The sequence below is a fragment of the Dama dama genome, chromosome 14 (assembly GCF_033118175.1).
Source record: "Dama dama isolate Ldn47 chromosome 14, ASM3311817v1, whole genome shotgun sequence".
In the NCBI taxonomy this organism is placed as follows: Eukaryota; Metazoa; Chordata; class Mammalia; order Artiodactyla; family Cervidae; genus Dama; species Dama dama.
Genome location: NC_083694.1, coordinates 51,266,197 through 51,287,610, shown reverse-complemented (window position 1 = coordinate 51,287,610; position 21,414 = coordinate 51,266,197). Strand labels below are relative to the sequence as shown.

General features: G+C 42.8%; 1 protein-coding gene across 1 annotated transcript; it reads left to right on the top strand.

Annotated features, from left to right (window-relative positions):
* Positions 1 to 423: 423 nt before the first annotated feature.
* Positions 424 to 3,057, top strand: LOC133068867 (PRAME family member 8-like). The gene is made up of 3 exons (XM_061159798.1): positions 424 to 710; positions 1,133 to 1,702; positions 2,484 to 3,057. Exons 1-3 carry the CDS (start codon positions 424 to 426, stop codon positions 3,055 to 3,057), a joined length of 1,431 nt encoding a protein of 476 aa, XP_061015781.1.
* The last annotated feature ends 18,357 nt before the right edge of the window (positions 3,058 to 21,414 follow it).

Sequence of the window (21,414 nt, the reverse complement as noted above, 5' to 3'; positions counted from 1 at the left end):
GGGTCCACATGACCTTCCTCTTCCCATAGACTTAGGGCTACAAGTGATAGTCTGACATATTCCACTCATAAAGACTGGAGTGAGTTTTCAGGCTCCTGGCTTCACACTTCTAGCTGGGACATGAATTAAACAAAGCACTGGATTGAATTGAAATAGCTAGTGGTTGCCTTTCCTCCTCAATGGTCTTGTGAGAAGCTTGTTCTGAATTGAAAAGAGAAAGAGTTATAACTTGGTGCCCGTTGAGGCCTGAATGTCGTATGGTCTAATTAAGGCACTCCCACCCCTGCCAGAGCTGAGACCTCAGTCCTGAGTAGATTGCTCTGAAGGGTTGGGAGATGGTCTTAGATGTGTTCCTCTTTGGCTTGACATGGATGCTTTGTTCCTTAGCAGTTTCCACAGGATTCCTTTTGAAGCAGAGTCAGGATGAGTGTCCTGACCCCACCCAGACTCTTGGACCTGGCTGGAATGCACCTGCTCAGGGAAGATGCCTTGGTCTGTTCTGCTCTGGAGTTTCTGCCCACAGAGCTCTTCCCACCCCTCTTCATGGACGCCTTCCATGGGAGACACATCAAGACCCTAAAGGCCATGGTGCAAGCCTGGCCCTTTGTCTGCCTGCCTCTGGGGGGCCTCATTGACCTGCCTCATGTGGGGCCCCTACAAGCAGTGCTGGAAGCACTTGATGTCCTACTTGCCCAGAATGTTCGTTCCAGGTGAGTCGGACCCAGGTAGCTTGATAGGGTTCTGGGCATCCTGGAAGAGACATCTGGGGTGGGCTAAGTGGATGGCCAATGGATGGGCCAGGGGGTTCTGAGGATGGCAGTGAAGAAGCTCAGAGGCATTGGCTCACTGTGGGAAATACTTTACTGATGTGTAAATGTGCCTACAATGAAAGCGGGATTGAAAGAACATGCCCCATCTCCTTCCTATGATGCTTAATCCCACTAGAAGTGGGGAACTAGAAAGGAGAAGAGGAGAAAGGGAGTTGGAGGAAAGAGGCAGAAGAGGGCAAGGCAGCAGGTGATGAGATATGTGAAATAAAAGCATGGGTGGGCAGTCAGTTGTCAAATTCTGAGACTGTGGTTGCATTCTGTGTGGATTTTTAATACATCCCTGTTAATCTCTGTCCTTATAGGAGGTGCAAACTGCAGGTGCTAGATTTGCAGAATACTGGCCAGAGCTTCTGGAGGATATGGTCTGGAGCCAGCACCCATGGGTTCTCAAGCTTAGGAATGGCACCAGTGGCTGAGCAGAGCTCAAGGACCCACCAGCCCTTGGCTCCCCTGAAGGTATACATAGAGCTTTGCCTGAAAAAAAGGACATTGGATAACTTCCTCACCTACCTCCTCAGGTGGATGGAGCAGAGAAAAGCTTCCATACACCTCTGCTGTAAGAAGCTGACCATCTTTGCAATGCCCGTGGAAAATGTCATGAAGGTCCTGAATATGGTGCAGCTGGACTGTATCCAGGAGTTGCAAGTGAATTGGATTTGGCATCTGTCCACCCTGGCCAAGTTTGCTCCTCTCCTGGGTCAGATGAGCAACATGCAGAGACTCCATGTCTCCCGCATTCACATGTCTTCCCTTGAGCAGCAGGAGCAGCAAGTTGTCCAATTTACCTCTCAGTTTCCCAAGCTGCACCATCTCCAGGATCTCTATCTAGACTCTCCCTCCTTCCTTGAAGGCTGCCTGGACCAGATGCTCAGGTGAGTGTGGAACACTGGCTGGAAACAGCGAACACATCACTGGCATGTGAAGCACACAGGGTCCCTAGCTGCTCTCTCCTGAGCTGTGGTATCACTTCACCACTGAAATCAAGGTAGAAAAACAAACACAGACACAGTACTAGAAAGCTATGTATGGTGTGGCTTGGATCCAGTGAGGGTACATTCTTAAGAAGGGAAATCTATGTAACATGACCTACAAAAATAGGTAAGTGAAAGGAGATCAAAGAAGGGAAACCACCTTTAATCAGAGCAATTTTAAAGAGATGGTCTGGGAAATTACCTGCCAGTCCAGTGGTTAGAATTCTGCTCTTTCAGGGCTGAATGTCCAGCCCTGTTTTCCCTGGTGGGAAAAGTAAGATTGCACGAGCTGCATATGTGATATGGCCAGGGAAAAAGAGGAAAAGAATGTGAGGGACAGAGAGAGACAGAGACAGAAAGAACTTTGTACTCTAAGTTTCTGAACACAGTGAACTTGTCTCAAATTACAAGTCCCTAAATGTTGCTTTTTCCAGATAAGTAGTTAATATTTAAGAAACGCATGATTCTGAGATGATAGTAGTGGAGTATGACCAGAGAACATACAAACCACAGGTGGTTTGCAGGTGATGTAGAGATGAAATGTCAGGTTAAAAAGGAGACTCATCATTCTGAGTACTAACCTTCAGGAGACAGTTAGTAGGACCTTGTCTTTGGGCCAATCACTTGCCCAAAACAGCTGCCCCCCGGGTTTCTAAGACTTAATCACTTTTTTTCTCCCCAGATGCCTGATGACCCCCTTGGACCACCTGGCAATAACTAACTGCCGGCTTACAGAATCAGACCTGACCCATCTGTCCCAGTGCCCGAACATCCGTCAGCTCAAAGGCCTAGATCTGAGTGGGGTCACCATGACTGACTTTAGTCCTGAGATCCTCCACATTCTTCTGGAGCAAGTTGCAGCCACCCTCCAGGAACTGAACTTAGAGCAGTGCGGAATCACAGAGTCCCAACTTGAGTCCATCCTGCCTGTTCTGAGCTGCTGTTCCCAGCTCAGGACCTTCAGTCTGTGTGGGAATGTCCTCTCTATGGCCATCATGGAGAAGCTGCTGAGTCACACCACTGGGCTGATCAACTTAAGTGATGAGTTTTACCCTGCCCCTCAAGAGAGTTACAGCCCTCATGGAGTCCTCCACCTGGGCCAACTGGCCCAGCTTTGGGATAAACTCATTAAGATTATTCAGGATTTAGGACATCCAAGGGCCATCTGGCTTAGCTCCAGCCCATGTCCTCGCTGGGGCAATAAGACATTCTATCCTGAGGATCCCTTTCTGTGCCACTGTTACATGTCTGCCTAGTTGGATGCACCTGCCAAAGCTTTCTTCTGGGCACTTGGAAACTAAAATGTGGGGAATAGATGCATCATAAAAGGAAAACTGATCCATGGTTTCAGACATCAGCTCAGTATGAATGGGAAAAGGAAAGATGATACAGTGGAGATGCAGGATTGCAAGGAGAAATGTAGACTCTGAGAGGTGTTGGGACTTTCAGAGATTTGGGTTTATAGCATCACAAAAATGAATCTAATTTTCTGGATGGAAATCTTCTATACATATGTGTCATTATCCTTGAGTGGAGATTGTAAATAAATGGTCACAAATAAAGAAACCTTTGTATTTGTATTTGGTGCCCTTCTGATATATTATCGTGTTTTGTCTGTTTTTACCTCAGAAATCCCCAGTTACTCATGAAAGAAAACACACAGAATTTGTATGATCAGAAACCCCACTATCCTCACTAGTTCTCTATTCTGTTGAGAACATGTTACCTGCTTACTTACTTCTGTGGCTGTTCACTCCGTTACTGCACACAACGAGGGCGACACACTCAGTGGCCAATGAATCACTGGAGTGAAGAACTCTAGACAGGGTACTCACTGCTGACTTAGGCCATGACCCTTGATGTGAGGTGTTCTCATGGTTCTCCTGGTGGGTCCATAGGTCTCAGTTCCTGCCCTTTCTGAGCTGGGAAAGGGCTTCACTACACAAGTCAAGACCCTCCATTCTGGAAGATGTCATCCACATTGCAGATGAACCAGAGGCCCTGTCCTCACCAATCCATGCCTGTCATGCATGTGTAGTTGTCCTCCTTGAATTAAACTAGTTGTGACCAGCAAAGAGACACAATTTTCTTTGCTGTTGTTTAGTTGCTAAGTCGCATCCGACTGTTTGTGACCCTATGGACTGTAGTCCTCCATGCTCCACTGGGATTCCCAGGCAAGAATATGGAGTGAGTTGCCATGTCCTTCTCCAGGGGATCTTCCTGACCCAGGGATTGAACCCACATCTCCTGCGTTAGTAGGAGGATTCTTTACCACTGAATCATCAATACTAAATCATACAGGCATATAACATGGTTTTACTATTTCTAAACCGCATTAAGAGATTGCATCCTTTTGTGGGAGTAGGTCATGTCATTGAGTGATTGACATTCCTGTAACACCTACTATCTCTTCCTATCTGGGAAGACCAGTAACATGTTTTATCAACATATCAGTCTGCTCTCCAAAATAATTCTTATATACATCTTATAACTCATAGTCAATTCTCTCTGTCCTCAGTTCCACATCCTCAGATTTAATCATCTGCAGGTGGAGTGGTGCTACATTTACTGTAGAAAAATGTCCATGAGAAAGAGGATCTGAGCAGTTCAAAGGCATGTTGGTCAAGAGTCATCTGTATATGTAGATATGTATTAGAAGGGATTATTGTGGGAATGGGTACAAAGGGGCTACAGAGATGGACAAGTCCCATGGCCTACTCTAAGTGAGAAAACCAGCAAATCCAATTTTATATCGCAGGCCAGTGCTTAGGGCTGAAAACTGGGGGAGCTGGTGATGTAACTCAAAGTGTGAAGTTAAAGGCCTGAGAACCAGGGAAGCACTTATGTAAGTCCTGGAGTTTCAAGTCTCAAGATCCAGAAGCTGCTATGTTCATGGACAAGAAGAGGGAGAGAAGATGATATTTTGTTCCATTCAGGCCCTCAGGAATTGGATGAAGCCCGGCCACATTGGTGAGGGCATATTTCTTCACTCACTTGATGGGTTTAAATGCTACTCTCTTCCTGAAACACCATCTCAGAAACCCACCCTTAAGGTCACATAAATGTAACCAACACAAAGACCATTAAAAAAGGGCACCCAAATGAAGGCTCCTGCTGAGGATTCAAGGGCTTGTATTGTTGGCTCTGGGGATGGTGTGGATATTGGACTGAGGGATCTTAAGCAAGAGGCTCTGCTTTCCATAAAATGGAAGTAATGATGCACCCACAGTGTACGGGGTTCCTGTAAATCAATGAGATAAAAGATGTTGAGGCCTTGGTACTGGAGCTGGCATACAGTAGGAGCTCAACAAATGAGTCATTTCCTTCTTTTCCCTTTCTAACAGACACCCCCAGGATTCTTCATTCCTTAAGCTTACTCTATATTTCTATAACAGAAAGAAAGAAGGAGGGCTCAGCATTTACCTGAGGTCTTGGATGAATCAGAATTCCCCCAAGCTGCCCTAGTAGCCAGCACAGGGAGGGTCAGGAGGAGGTTGTAGGAAAGAGTCCATTCCTCTCTAGTGACACATATTCTGAGCTTCAGGACTCCTAGGCCACCTGCTGGGAGATCAGACCAGGTGACATGAACTAACGTTGCAAGCAGGTCTGTCGGGTTCAGCATCCTATAAACATCTGCTGTAATGTAAATGCTTATTTAATATGAATATTTGTGTTGTGATTGATACAAATATAGAAGATATACATTGTCTTTTAAAATTATGAAGATTTAGTACTTTGAAAGAATACATGTGGATATTTTTAAAAAGTATTTAACTTGATTTTGAGTCTCAAAAGAAAAACAGCTTTATAACTGATTTTGAAGATCATTCAAACTAATAATTTCTTCTTGAAAATATTTAGAATAAGAAAATTTCAGAACTGGATTATGATTGTAAATTTTAAAGTAGACTTTCTACTAAAGAGCAGTTTTGTGTGCAGAGTAAAATAGAAGACACAGTACAGAGCATTTCCACTTAAATCCTTCCACTTAAATCCCTCCACATGCATTGACCCCCCCAGCTATCAACATTCCCCATTTGATTTGATTAGTATATTTGTTACTGATGAACCTACATTGACATAAAATCATCACCCAAAGTAGAGAGTTTACATGGAGGTTCCCCCTTAATGTTGTGTGTTCTATGACTTCTATCAAGTATATAATAACACTGCAGAATCACACAAAGTATTTGCTTTGCCTATTTATCCCTCCTCCATCTCAACCTCTGGAAAAAAATCTGATTATTTCACTCTTCTGTGATTTTGCCTTTTGCAAAAATGTCCTGTAGTTGGACTCACTTTATGTAGGCTTCTCAGATTGATTCTTTCACTTAGTAATAGACATCGTGATTTCCTCCATGATTTTTCATGGTTTGACACCATTTCATTGTCAGTATACATCACAGTTCATTGTTTTTTTTCACCTATTAAAGGACATCTTGGTTCCTTTCAAGTTCTGGCAAAGATGAGTAAAGCTGCTACAAGCTTCCATATGCATGTGTTTGCCTGGAAAGAGTGTTTCAACTCATCTGTATGGAGCAAAATTGCTGGATTGTAAGATACTAATATGTAATAAAATTATTATTTTTTTCTTAACAAACTCCCAATTTAGACAATTATTGTCCAATAAATGGTAGGGAACTGTGTTCCTGTGGCCCATAACTGATCATGGAGAAAGGCAAGGCAGTAAATGATTATAAATGCATGGTCCCTGGAACACTTTACAGCATCTGACTTTACTTCCATTGCCAGTCACATCCACAACTGGGTGTTGTTTTCACTTTGGCTCCATCTCTTCTTTTTTTCTGGAGTTATTTCTCTACTCTTCTCCAGTAGCATATTGGGCACCTACCCACCTGGGGAGTTCATCTTTCAGTGTCCTATCTTTTTGCCTTTTCATACTGTCCATGGGGTTCTCAAGGCAAGAATACTGAAGTGATTTGCCCATTCCCTTGTCCAGTGGACCATGTTTTGTCAGAACTCTCCACTATGACCCGTCTGTCTTGGGTGGCCCTGCAAGGGATGGCTCATAGTTTCACTGAGTTAGACAAAGCTGTGGTCCTTGTGATCAGTTTGATTAGTTTTCTGTGATTGTGGTTTTCATTCTGTCTGCCCTCTGATAAACATAAGAGGCTTATGGAAGCTGAGTGCCCCTGATCCTGCAGCAGGCCACCGCCAACCCATGCCTCCGCTGGAGACTCCTGGACACTCATAGGCAAGTCTGGGTCAGCCAACTTGGGGAAAATCAATGCTAGCCAGCTGCCAATAACAGAAATATAAACATACAGAAGAAATAAGTTTTCTGGTCAATATATATGTCCATGAAAAAAGCTTATGAACAAAAATCCCATTTGTTTTCCATGTCTTTCTTAATTTTCCCAAATAATAAGAAAAAAAAAATTCTAGTACTACAGGTAGAATAAGCAACTCCCCTGAACTTTCTCCTCATAAGTGTGTGTGTGCAAATACATACATACATATATATATATATATATATATATATATATATATATATATATATATAATTATGACATGAAAAGAAGGATAACCTACCATATTCCACAAAACAGGATGAATTTTGAGGGCATTATGCTCAGTGAAATATATCAGAGAGAGATAAACACTGAATATTCTCATTTACTTGTGAAATCTAAATAACTGAGCTTCTCTTTTTCTTTCTTCATGCAAGCTTCTTAAACTCTCTTTAAATCTCCAATTCACTGTATGCTTACTTTTGATTTTCTGAAAGGATGATGCTTTATTTTCAACACTGGTCATGGGAAAGAATCTGATAATAGAGAATATTCAATAAAATACAGAAAGTTGAGTAGAAACACAACAAAAATTCCAAAGAAATTTGCTATCACCAGCACTTTTATCATAATGATAACCCTTTGGATATTTTAGCTGCTGACTAAGATGATCACAAATATGAATTAAGATATTCTGTTACTAGGCCAGTTTCATTTTGGGCGTGAGCAAGAAAAACAAGAAGATTCTGAGGTTTGAAGAGAAGATGCTTGCTTCTTGGATGGAAAGCTATGAGAATCCTAGACAGCATATTAAAAAGCAGGGACATCACTTTGCTGAAAAAGGTCTGTATGTTCAAAGCTATGGTTTTCCCAGTAGCCAAATATGGATGTGACCGTTGGACCATAAAGAAAGTTGAGCACTGAAGAATTGATGCTTTTCAATTGTGGTGCTGGAGAAGACTCTTGAAAGTCCGTCAGACAGCAAGGAGATCAAACCAATCAATCCTAAAGGAAATCAATCCTGACTATTCATTGGAAGGACTGATGCTGAAGCTGAAGCTCCAATACTTTGGCCACCTGACGAGAACAGCCGACTCATTGGAAAAGACCCTCATATTGGGAAAGACTGAAGGCAAAAGGAGAAGAGAGTGGCAGAGAATGAGATGGTTAGATAGCATCATAGACTCAATGGACATGAACTTGAGCAAACTCAGGGAGACAGTGGAGGGCTGGGGAGCCTGGTGTGTGTGCTGCTGTCTATGGGGTCACAAAGAGCTGGACAGGGCTTAGTGACTAAACAACTTCAAAGATCAAATGCTGTGTGGAGCAAACTTTCTAGGAGGAAACACTCTCAAACACAACACTGTATCCTCTGAGCCATTCTCTTTTACTTTCCTAATATCACCCAGAATAACTTCTTTAAATCTACCTCTTTCATAAAAGAGAGAAAAACCCCAAACTCTATGTCACATTGTGGATCATTCATGTGGACCTTCTATGAATGCCCAGATGCAACCCAGCCAGACCCACTCCTACTTCTGCCTATAATTTTGACCTGTCCACCTTCAGAGAAGACCTGGCTTAAGGCTGGGGAACCAACCATCCCCCCCCCCACCCCCAAGCTCTTTCTTGCTGCCTAAATAGCCTCACAATCTCCTATGCTTCCCACATAACACCTGAGTGACAAATTTATACAGAGACCTCTGTATTTTGTTTCTTTTGTGAACAATATGACTGTTTTCATAAAGCTGTGTCCATTCAGGGACATTTCTATAACTTTGATATGGCAGAAGTTCCCCCACCAATGATACTTTCCACTTTGGTTTTTTAAGTGAAGTCGCTCAGTCGTGTCCGACTCTTTGCAACCCCATGGACTGTAGCCGACCAGGCTTCTCCGTCCTTGGGATTTTCCAGGCAAGAGTACTGGAGTGGGTTGCCATTTCCTTCTCCATCTGTCCAATGTTATAAATCAATAATTTACTTTTTTATTCATACTCAGGAAGTAACTGTCCATATTGATAGAATTCAATCAACTTTTGCACAGTTAATCAATGAATGAATTCTTGATTCCCCCTCCATCTTTTTTTTTTTTTTTTTTTGCACCCTGCAGGTATATCTGATTCAATCGACTAATCTGGAGAAAAATGATGATCCAGTCATGATCAATTCAATGGGTGCTCTATAATCTAATCAGGAATCCATTTCAGGTTGAGTTCAGTTCAGTTCAGTCACCCAGTTGTGTCTGACCCTTTTCAATCCCGTGGACTACAGCCTGACATGCCAGGCTTCTCTGTCCATCAGCAACTCTCAGAGCTTGCTCAAACCCATATCCATTGAGTTGGTGATGCCATCCAACCATCTCATCCTCTGTCATTCCCTTCTCTTACTTTCAATCTTTCCCAGCATCAGGGTCTTTTCCAAAGAGTCCACTGTTTGCATCAGATGACCAAAATACTGGAGCTTCAGCTTCAGCATCAGTCCTTCCAATGAATATTCAAGACTGATTGCCTTTAGGATTGACTGGTTTGATTTTGCAGTCCAAGAAACTCTCAAGAGTCTTCTTCAGTGCCACAGTTCAAAAGCATCAATTCTTCAGTGCTCAGCTTTCTTTAGAGTCCAACTCTCACATCCACGCATGACTACTGGAAAAACCATAGTTTTGACTAGACGGACCTTTGTTGGCAAAGTAATGTCTCTGCTTTTGAATATGCTGCCTAGGTTGGTCATAGTTTTTCTTCCAAGAAGCAAGCGTCTTTTAATTTAATGGCTGCAGTCACCATCTGTAGTGATTTTGGAGCCCAAGAAAATAAAGTCTCTCACTGTTTCCATTGTTTCCCCATCTATTTACCATGAAGTGATGGGACTGCACGCCATGATCTTTGTTTTTGAATGTTGAGTTTTAAGCCAGCTTTTTCACTCTCATCAAGAGGCTTTTTAGTTCCTCTTCACTTTCTGGCATTAGGGTGGTCATCTACATATCTGAGGTTATTGATATTTCTCCTGGTAATCTTGATCCTGCCTGTGCTTCATCTAGACCAGTATTTCTCATGATGTACACTGCATAGAAGGTAAAGAAGCAGGGTGACAATATACAGCCTTGACATACTCCTTTCCTGATTTGGAACAAATCTGTTGTTGCGTGTCTGGTTCTAACTGTTGCTTCTTGACCTGCATACAGGTTTCTCAGGAGGCAGGGAAGGTGGTCTGGTATTCCCACCTACTGAAGAATTTTCCACAGTTTGTTGTGAACAGGGATGAAGGAATTAGAATGGTGTATAAAACTCTCAAATACCAAAGAAACAGAATCTTCCTGCTCTGAAGCCACCAATTGGGTTCTCAGCTCAGGGTCTGAGGTCTGAGGTCTGAGATCTGAGGTCTGATCCATTCCTCCAGCCACATCAGAGCAGTAAGTTTCCAACCTCATATAAGGAGACTCTTTTCTTTCCCTTGGTTAGCTAATCTTGAAGGTTAGCTTCAGGAACTAACTCTAACAAATTCTTCCTAGAGTGTCTGGAGAGTTTTAAATAAAATCATTTCCTTTAGAGTAACACACTTCATTCATATTTTGGTTTTGCCTCTCAAAGTAATCTTGGCTGAATTCTAAGCATTTTGATTAGTGATTTGGCTAATATCATCCTTACACATCTTAATCAAGCAGATGGTCTTAATAAAAATTTCTCTTTGGAATTTTAGTTATTAAAATTTAAAATACATATTTTGTGCATAAATGGAATTTATGTTAAAGGTTCTCTTTCATCTTCACCAGCCAGGTTAATTGGGGTAACTGAGGAGGATATAGCCTGTGTTGGTCCATATGACAATCTTTTCCCATAGATTTTGGACTGCAAGTGGTGGTCTGAATGTTTTCCCCCAAATAGCAATTGGAGTTAGCATTCAGGCTCGTAGGTACCCACTTCCCAGTGGAACATGAATTAAGCAAAGTAGAGGATGGACCTGAATGAGATAGTGGTTGCTTTTCCTTCTCATTGGTACTTTTGAGCTTCTTGTTCTCGTTCCAGCAGGGATAATGTTATAGTTTTGTATCCACTGAGACCAGAGTGTAATTGGGGATAAGTGAGGTGCTTCCATCCCTGCCAGTGCAGTGATCTTGGCATTGAGTGAATTCCTCTGAAGGGTTTGGAGACAGTCTAAGATGTGCTCAAGTTTGGCCTGAAATGAATGCCTTGTTCTCTGGAGTTTTCACAGGAGTCCTTTTAGAACTGAGTCAGAATTAGTGCCCGATCCCACCCAGATTCCTGGACTTGGCAGGATCAAGCCTGCTAAGGGATGAAGCCTAAGCCATTTATGCTCTGGAAGAGCTACCCATGGAGTTCATCCCTCCCCTCTTTATTGACACCTTCTATGGGAGACACATTGAGACCTTGAAGGCCATGGAGGAAGCCTGGCCCTTTGTCTGCCTGCCTCTAGGGATCCTCACTGATCTGCATAATGTGGGGCCCCTACAAGCAGTGCTGGAAGCACTTTATGTCATGCCTGACCAGGTTTATTCCAGGTGAGTCAGACACAGGTAGCCTGAGAGGGTCCTGAACATCCCAGAAGAGACACCTGACATAGACTAAGTGGATGGCCAATGGATGGACCAGAGGATTCTGAAGATGCAGTGTAGAAGCTCAGAGGCTGTGGTTCATTATGGGAAATGCCTTCTGGAAGCATGAAGTGTCTATGATGCAGGGCAACCTGAAAGAACATGCCCCACCTCCTTAAAGTTACTTGAAGCAGAGAATCAGAAAGGAGGGGAAGATAAACTGAATAGTAGTCTTGAAAGGGAGAAGTCATTGGTAATCCACTCCAGTATTCTTGCCTGGAGAATCCCATGGACAGAGGAGCCTAGTGGCTGCCATTTATGGGGTTGCACAGAGTTGGACACGACTGAAGCGACTTAGCAGTCTTGAAAGAGACACCCTGCTAGGGAGGTACAGATTATAGACAGGAATGTTTTGATCTATCAATGGGGAGATTTTGATTTCTTCCTTAGGAAGAGGTATCTATGCTCAAATGACAGAAAACTGGGTAAGCAGACAGGACACTAAAGTAGGAAAATCACATCAGACCACAGTATCTCTGAAGAGGTTGTATGCTCACATTGTGTTTTTGCATACAATGAGCCTGTCTTAAATTCCCTAGCTGTAAAATATTGTTTTGTGCTCCAGAGCAGGTGATTAATATACAAGAAAATCATGATTCTGGATCAGGGCCTAAAGAATAGTAAAAAGTAATAGGTTCTGTAAAGTGATGCAGGGATGTGAGTGAGTCCATGCAGACTGGCAACCCTAGTTGATGTTGTGAGATCTTGTGCAGGTGGGTTCTTTATGCATTTCTCTCTAGAACCTCAGTAGGCCAGAGATATAGTTGTCTGAAGCCCAAGCAAGGACTGGAGGAATCTGAATGAAATGATTTTTTTAATCTCATCTCCCAGTACTAAAATTAAGGATGGCCACACTTGACTGTGACTCTCTCTAACTCTTCTCTGAACATGCTTTAGTGCATTCCATTATCTTCATTCTCATAAGGAAGTGGAGTATGTTGTATTCTGCTTGATATTCGAGGAAGAGAGATTTCAAGATTCTGTGAAGTTACACAGTGAAGGTGATAGGACTCAGCCTAGAATGAGACAGGACAACCAGTGTATTGGCCAGCATCCAATGGTCAAACCAATTTTGTAGTAATCATTTGTCTCTCACCTCCAACTCACCTGGTACCTCAGTTTCCAAGAACTAACTGCTGTTTCTCCCCCAGGTGCCTGACAACCACCTTGGACAACTTCTCAATAATTTACTGCCAACTTACAGAATCAGGCATTATCCATCTGTCCCAGTGCCTGAGCATCAGTCAGCTCGAAGTTCTGGATCTGAGTGGTGTCACTATGACCAACTTTAGTCTTGAGATCTTCCCAGTTCTGCTAGAGAAAGTTTCCACTACTCTCCAGAAATTGAACTCAGATCTGTGGGGGATCAGGGACTCCCAGTGTGAGGCCCTCCTGCCTGCCCTGAGCTGCTGATCCCAGCTCATGTCCTTCAGCCTAAGTGGGAATTTCCTGTCCATGGCCATTATGGAGGAGATGCTGCAACTGTCTAAGTCACAAGTGGTATCCTACCCCTCAGGAGAGGGTCAGTCCTCAGTGTGTTCTCCAGGAAGGGAGACTTTCCCAGCTTCAGGCTGAGCTGTTTGAGATTCTGAGAGACTTAGGATGTCCCAGGAGCATCTGGATTACCCTCAACCCCTGTCCACACATGGTGATTACATATAGCACCCTTGTATACAGCTGTAATACTCACATCTAGTTGATTGCCTCTATAAAACTTTCCTCTGGGCACTTGGGGACATCTGACATCTAGGACATGGGGATGCTATGAAGGGAAAACCCACTCATGGTTTCTGACATCTGCTCAGCGGGGATGGGCCCAGGGCTGGCCACCTCTCCCTCTGCTCACATTCTCAGATTTAGTCTTGCAAATGATCCCGTCTTTCTGGGAAGAAATACCCTCAAAGGTGACAACTGTCTTTTCTTGGCCACAGCCTTTGGTTTCTAAACTCCACTCAGAGAAAGATCTTTTAATCTCTCTGCCACTCAATGGGGGAAAATATATCCATGTTTTACAGTGTCTTCAGTCATTTACAGGGTTGCTGTAGGAATGCCCAGTTACAGGCTGCTCCAACCGCCCCCCCCCCCCTCACTTCTCACTGTGAGTTTGACTTGATCTCCATCAGAGATGCCATGACTTGAGCCTGGAGAACCAACCACATCCCCAAGAGACTGCTCTTGCTATCTAATAGGCTCCTGATCAGCTATTTTTCCAACATAACACTGGAGCGGCAATTTGATCAGTCAGTTCAGTTCAGTTTCTCAGTCACTCAGACTCTTTGTGACCCCATGGACTGTAGCATGCCAGGCTTCCCTATCCTTCACCAACTCCCCGAACTTGCTCAAACTCAAGTCCATAGAATAGGTGATGCCTTCCAACCATCTCATTCTCTGTCATCCCCTTCCCCTCCTGCCTTCAATCTTTCACAGCATCAGGGTCTTTTCCAGTGAATCAGTTCTTCACATCAGGTGGCCAAAGTATTGGAGCTTTAGCTTCAGCGTCAGTCCTTCCAATGAATATTCAGGACTGATTTCCTTTAGGACTGACTGGTTTGATCTCCTTGCAGTCCAAGGGACTCTCAAGAATCTTCTCCAACACCACAGTTCAAAAGCATCAATTATTTGGCACTCAGTTTTCTTTATGGTCCAACTCTCACATCCATACATGACTACTGGAAAAACCATAGCTTTGACTAGATGGACCTTTGTCAGCGGAGTAATGTCTCTGCTTTTTAATATGCTATATAGGTTGGTCACAGCTTTTCTTCCAAGGAGCAAGCGTCTTTTCACTTCATGGCTGCAGTCATCACCTGCAGTGATTTTTGGAGCCCAAGAAAATAAAGTCTCTCACTGTCTGTTTCCAATGTTTTTCCATCTATTTGCCATGAAGTGATGGGACCAGAAACCATGATCTTCATTTTTTGAATGAGTTTTAAGCCAGCTTTATCAGTCTCTTTTTTTCACTTTCATCAAGAGGCTCTTTAGTTCCTCTTTGCTTTCTGCCATAAGGGTGGTGTCACCTGCATATCTGAAGTTATTGATATTTCTTTCAGCAGTCTTGATTCCAACATGTGCTTCTTCCAGCTGAGCATTTTGCATGATATGCTCTGCATATAAGTTAAATAAGCAAGGTGACAATATACATCCTTGATGTACTCCTTTCTCAATTTGAAACCAGACAGCTTGATACATGGAGAAATTTATTTTGTTTTCTTTGGGATAGCACTACTGCCCTTGCAAAGCTGTCTTATTTGTAGGACATTTTGATACTTTTGATATGGCCAAAGATCTTCCAGGAATATGCTTTCAGGTTTTTCTTTTTTTGCCCAATGTTGGAAACAAATTAATCCCTCCTTGATCACACCCTACTACAGTTGTCTGTATTAATAAAATTCAATCAGTGTTTGTAGGGGGTAAATCTAGGAATGTGTTTTGACTTCCCCTTCAACCTAATTCTTAAAAATGAAAATCTGAGTCAATCAATCTGTAGACACACAAATATCAGGTTTAACCTGCTGGATATTCTGGAATCTAACCAGGTTTCACTTTCCAATTGGGAGTTACTAATCAGAAGGGGGAAGAAATGATGAGAAAATCCTATAAAATCCTCAGGCACCAAAGAAGAGATACAGTCATTGCCTGGGTTCTACAAGGGGGTTTAGGTTGGAGTGCCTTGCCAACAACAGCAGAGCTGGTGAGTTACTGATCTCAGCTAAAAACATCCTCATCTTACTCATGGCCAGTGGGTCTTGAATGGTGGCAAACAGTTCAGGATGGCAGAAAAAGTCGTTCATTTTCTTTTTTTCAAGATGAACAAATTTAAGGCTTTGATTTTGTGTCAAAGTGTAGTTTTGCCTTATTTCCATACCTTTTGTGTGTGCTTGGTTTAAATCACTTTTAACTGACTTAAGTAAGTTTTTTTTTAATAAAAAAAAACTGTATGGAATTTTATTTCTTGACATTTGAAGTATTTCGTTTCTGCACTTAGATTATGAAGTATTTCGTTTCTGCACTTAGATTATGGCTCATACACTTTGTAATTTTACTAGTTAGGCTTTTTAAATAAAAGCTAAAATAACATTCTGTATGCTATTTTTAGAGAGTGGAGTCTTTGTACTGGATATGAAGGAAAGGAGTTTAGCAGAAGGAATACTTCATATCAGTAACTCACCAGCTCTGCTGTTGTTGGCAGCAAAGTGACAGCTCTGCTTTTTGATATGTTGTCTAGGTTTGTATAGTTTTGCAAACCAGTGGTTAAGATACTGCATTTCCACTGTAGAGTGTATGGGTTCAATCCCTGGTCCAGGAACTAAGATCCCGCATGCCACATGGCCTAATTGAATATATAAATAAATTAAAATGAACAAAGATTATTTATTTTTTGATGTACTGATTTAAGGTTTTTATTTTGCCTCTTCTGTGGTTTTGACATAATCCCAAATACTTTAATTGGTGCCTTGGTTTATACCATTTTAAAATATTTTTTTAAGGAGCAGATGCTATTTTTAGTGAAAATCATCTGTTGGAATTTTATTTCTTGAAATTTAAAATATTTAATTTGTGCATAAGCAGCATTCATTGTAGGGGTATCTCTTATAGTTCAGTTGGTAAAGAATCAGCCTTCAATGCAGAAGACCTGGGTTCAATTCCTGGGTTGGGAAGATCCCCTGGAGAAGGGAACGGCTGCCCACTGCAGTATTCGGCCTTGAGAATTCCATAGACTGTATAATCCATGGGGTCACAAAGAGTTGGGTATGACTAAGTGACTTTCACACTTTACTTACGGTTTCCCAGCCCAGTGAACTGTGGGAACTGAGGATAAAGGCTGTGTTGGGCCACATGATGCTCTTATTCCCTTAGTTTTAAGGCTCTAAGTGATGGAATAAAATTTTCCCCAAAAAAGATGAAGCTTAACTTTCAGCTCATGGTCCCCACCTCCCAGTGGGACATGATTAAACAAAGCAGTGGATGGGATGGATGGAATAATGGCTGGGCTTCTTCCTCTTTGCTTCTTACGAGGTTCTTGCTCTAGTGCCCAAAGGGGTAAAGCTATGCCATTGTGCCCACTGAGCCCAGAGTGTGTTTGGGACTAACAGGCACTTGCACCACTGCCAGAGTAGTCACTGCCCTTGGTCCAAAAAAGTTTCCTCTGAACATAGGGCAACAGACTGAGGTGTGTTCTTGTTTGGCCTGAGAAGGATGTCTTGTTCCCTGGAAGTTTCCACAGGATTCCTTTTGGAGCAGAGTCAGGATGCATCTCTGGATACCACCCAGACTCTTGGACCTGGTGGCAATGAGCTTGTTGAGGGATGAGGCCTCAGTCATCACTACTCTGGAATATCTGCCCATTGAGCTCTTCCCCTCACAGCTCATGGGGGCCTTCTATGGAAGACACAGTCAAACTTTGAAGCCCATGAGGCACACCTGGCCCTATGTTCTCGTGCCTCTGGGAGGCCTGATGCAGAAACCTCATGTGGTGACCTTACAAGCAGTGCTGGATGTCCTGCTTGCCCAGAAAGATTGCCCCAGGTGAGTCTAATCCAGGTAGCCTAGTAGGTTAATAGACAACCTGACGAGAGACCTGGGATCAGAGAGTGGATGGCCAAAAGATGGACTAGAGGCTTCTGATGATGTCAATGAAGAAGCTCTGAGACCTTGGCCATTGCTGAGCTCTCTTTGGGAAAAGCCTTCCAGCAGTGCAAGAGTGCCTAAGATTCAAGGAAACCTAAAAGTACATGCTATACATCCTTCTAGTGATGCTTAAGTGTACTAGAAGCAGAAATCCAGGAAGGATGGAGGGGGAAGAGGAGAGGGAGGAAACTGAGCCAGAGAGGAAAGAAGAGGGCAAGGCTGCAGGTGATGTCAGGAATGTGTGGTAAAAGCTTAGGTGGGAAGTCAGACTGTTGCCTAAATTCTAAGACTAGCTTCACTGTGCATGGATCTTAAACCATCACTGCCCATCTGCTGTTGCCCCACAGGAGGGAATACTGGCCAGGACTTCTGGAGAATGTGGTCTGGATCCAGTGTTGATGTGTCCTCAAGGTCATCAATGGAACCAGTGACTGAGGACAGGTTGAGGACAGGGCAGCTCTCAGCTACCTTGGAGGTATTCACAGGACTTCACCTCATTGAAAGTACCATGGATGCCCACTGTTTATTGAGACAAAGTGGCAGGCTCTACTCTGAGCTTGTTCTAGTCCATTCCATTAATTTCTTTCATCCTCATAAAGAAGTGGAGTATGTTCTACTCTGCAGGACAGATGAGGAAAGGGAGCTTTCAAGATACTATATAATCAAAACTCCGGCTAAAATAAGACTGGGCACCCTGGGTTTGATCATTATCAGATGGTCAGTCAGACCTATTGTAGCCTTGGCCAGATCACTTGTCTTCCAATTTGAGGTCACCTTTTACCCCAGTTTCTAACACATAATTCCTCTTTTTCTATCCCAGATGCCTGAAGACCCCCTTGGACAATCTTGTTATAACTCACTGCCTCCTTACTGCTTCAGATTTGACCCCTTTCCCAGTGTCCAAATATCAGTCAGCCAGAGAGCTTGAATCTGAGTGGTGTCACCCTGACCTATTCTAGTTCTGAGCTCCTCATACATAGCTTTGCTGGAGGAAGTTGTAGCCACCCTCCAGAAACTGTACTTAGAAAAGTGTTGAATCAGGGACTCCCACCTCGAGGCCATCCTGCCTGCCCTGAACCACTGTCTTCAGCTCACACTCTTCAGCATGCATGGAAACCCACTCTCCACAGCCATCATAGAGAAGACGCTGCAACACAACTCCAAGCTGCCCAGTTTAAGTCAAGAGCTGTCCCTGGTCCCTTGGGAAAGTTTCAGCTCTCAGGGAATCCTCCAGTTCGGAAGACTTGCCTAGTGTTGGGCTGAATTGCTTGAGATCCTGAAAGTCTTAGGTCACCCCAATACCATCTGCATTAGCTCCATCTCTGGTCCACACTGTGGAGATGACACATGCTATCGTTCTGAGCCCTTCATATACTGGGGTAATACTCCTGCCAAGCTGGGTGCATTTGTCAAAAGTTTTCTTGGAAACTGAAAGTTAAGACACAGTTGCATTGTGAGTGGACAGAAACCCATGGTTTTGGATGTCTGCTCAAGTGAATATGAGAAGAAAATGTGATTCAGGGAGGATGCAGTGTTGCAGAGGGAAAAGCTGAGTCTGAGAGCTAATGGGTGTCTTAGGGTGATGGGTCCTGTGGAGCCAGAAATATGAGCCTAAATTTCTTTAGGTGGATTTGAGCCTGAGACACATACGTAGGCATTATCCATGGTTGGATGTTTGTAAAGAAAAGGTCAAAAGCAAAAAGACCCTCAGTGTAAACTTACTGCTGTGTTTTGTGATGTCTTCTTCAGTTTTCTGTGTATACTTCAGGAATCTCCAGACACTGATAATAGAAAAAGGCACTGAGTTGCTAGGTTCTGAAAACTTACCATTCAAACAGGTTCTTTATTCTGTCTGGGGCATCTCTTACCACCATACTTATTTCTGTGGCTCTTCAATAGGTTAATACACACAAAAAGGAACATAGTCAGTCAGTGGTCAGTGAGCAACCTGAGTGAGAGCTCTGGGAAGGGCCCTCACTGCTGTCTGAGACAATGACCCTAGACATGAGCATCCTCATGGCTCTCCTGCTGGGCCTGTAAGTCTCAGCCAGTGCTGGAAGGGTTGAGGAGGGTATAGGAGAGACTGAATTTATCTCCAGAGATAGACATTCTGAGCCTCAGGTCTCCTAGGCCACCTGCTTGCAGATCAGACCACAGGATATAAAGCAGTTTTGTAAGCAGGTCTGTATATTTCAATTTTGGTTTATTTTTAAAGCTGCTGTTAAGTAAGTGCTAGTTGACTAAATAATTGTGTTGTGATTTACCTAATAAATGTCATTTGAAAATTATAAAATAATTACTTTTAAAGAATGGATGTGAATTTAAAAAAATGCTTCACTTTGTCTCTAATAGGATTTTAAAACTGATTTTAAAAGTCAATGAACAAAGTTCTTTTTCTCCCTTAGAAATAATCAAATTTTAGAGCTGGAAGGATTGAAATCATGTTTTTTTTAAGCAGACTTATTTGGGAGAACAGTTTGACATTTACAATAAAACTATTCCCTCGTAGCTCAGTCAGTAAAGAATCTGCATGCAATGCAGGAGACCAGGATTTGATTCCTAGGTTGGGAAGATCTCCTGGAGAAGGAAATGGCAACCCGCTCCAGTATTCTCTTTTTTTTTTTTTTTTTTTCATTTATTTTTATTAGTTTGAGGCTAATTACTTCACAACATTGCAGTGGGTTTTGTCATACATTGACATGAATCAGCCATGGAGTTACATGTATTCCCCATTCCGATCCCCCCTCCCACCTCCCTCTCCACCCAATCAACCCACTCCAGTATTCTTGCCTGGGAAATCCTATAGACAGAGGAGCCTGGCAGGTTACTGTCTATGGGGTACCAAGAGTTGGACACAACTTAGCGACTCAACCATCGAGCAGAAAGTACAGAGAATTTCCATCTAGCTCCTCACCCCACATACACACAACCATTCTACCAGCATTGTGATCATTTATTATAATTTGTTATACAAATTATAATGTATGAGTAATACATTTTTATAATGCATAATTTTATAAATACATAATTATAATGTATGAGTAATACATTTGTTATAATTCTTGAACCTACACTGAGACAGACATCATTATCACCCACATGTCATAGTTCACACTAAGAGTCACTCTTGGAGTTGTAGAGTCTATGAGTCTGGGGAAATATGTACTTGTATATCCTACAGATTAATGCTTTTGAACTGTGGTGTTGGAGAAGACTCTTGAGAGTCCCTTGGACTGCAAGCAGATCCAACCAGTCCATCCTAAAGTCCTGACTATTCACTGGAAGTGAAAGGTTGTTGCTGAATGATAAGATGCTGGGATCTTGGCCTCCGGAGGAGACGAATTCAATCTGGGGCCAGAGACGAGGCTGGATCACTCAGAGCTTTTGTGTAATAAAGTTTTATTAAAGTGTAAAGGAGATAGAGAAAGCTTCTGACATAGGCATCAGAAGGGGGTGAAAAGAGTACCCGCCTCCTAGTCTTTAGCTGTAAGTTATATAGTCACTCACAGTCTGTTAATGAAAAGAATGTCTTAGAATTTAGAATGGTACCAGATAATTCATCCCTGGCCATAAAACGATTGACTTGAATCTTGTAGAAGGGCAGATAACCAACAAATAGTTTCGTTTACATAGATTAGCGGAACAATATCTGAGTAAGTAGGTTAGGCCATTTGGCAGAACTTACAGAGTCTGGGGTAACTTAACATATCTTAAGACAAACATTTCCATAAAAAAAATGTATTGGTTAACTCAAGGTTTGAGAGTAGTTAGCTTCAGGTGAAACCAGGTGTCATGGCAACACAGCATTTTTAAGAGAAACCTCCTTTTAAATTTGTATAGAGAAGAAAAAAAATATTGCTGGTTTGTTTCCTCCTGCTGCTTAAGAGAGATAAAAATGTCTGGCACTTGCAGCCTATTTCCTCTGTTTGGAGACCCCTGGCCTTCCTGCCTGTTACCCTCTCAGAAGGACTGATGCTGAAGCTGAAACTCCAATACTTTGGCCACCTGATGTGAAGAAATGACTCATTTGAAAAGACCCTGATGCTGGGAAAGATTGAAGGCAGGAGGAGAAGGGGACGACTGAGGATGAGACGGTTGGATGGCATCACCGACTCAATGGATATGAG

Excerpts from the sequence above, each read along its gene's own strand:
- LOC133068867 (XM_061159798.1), top strand. The coding sequence starts at position 424 with ATGAGTGTCCTGACCCCACCCAGACTCTTGGACCTGGCTGGAATGCAC. Across the intron at positions 711-1,132 it reads GCCCAGAATGTTCGTTCCAG|GAGGTGCAAACTGCAGGTGC; the intron begins GTGAGTCGGACC and ends CTGTCCTTATAG. Across the intron at positions 1,703-2,483 it reads TGCCTGGACCAGATGCTCAG|ATGCCTGATGACCCCCTTGG; the intron begins GTGAGTGTGGAA and ends TTTTCTCCCCAG.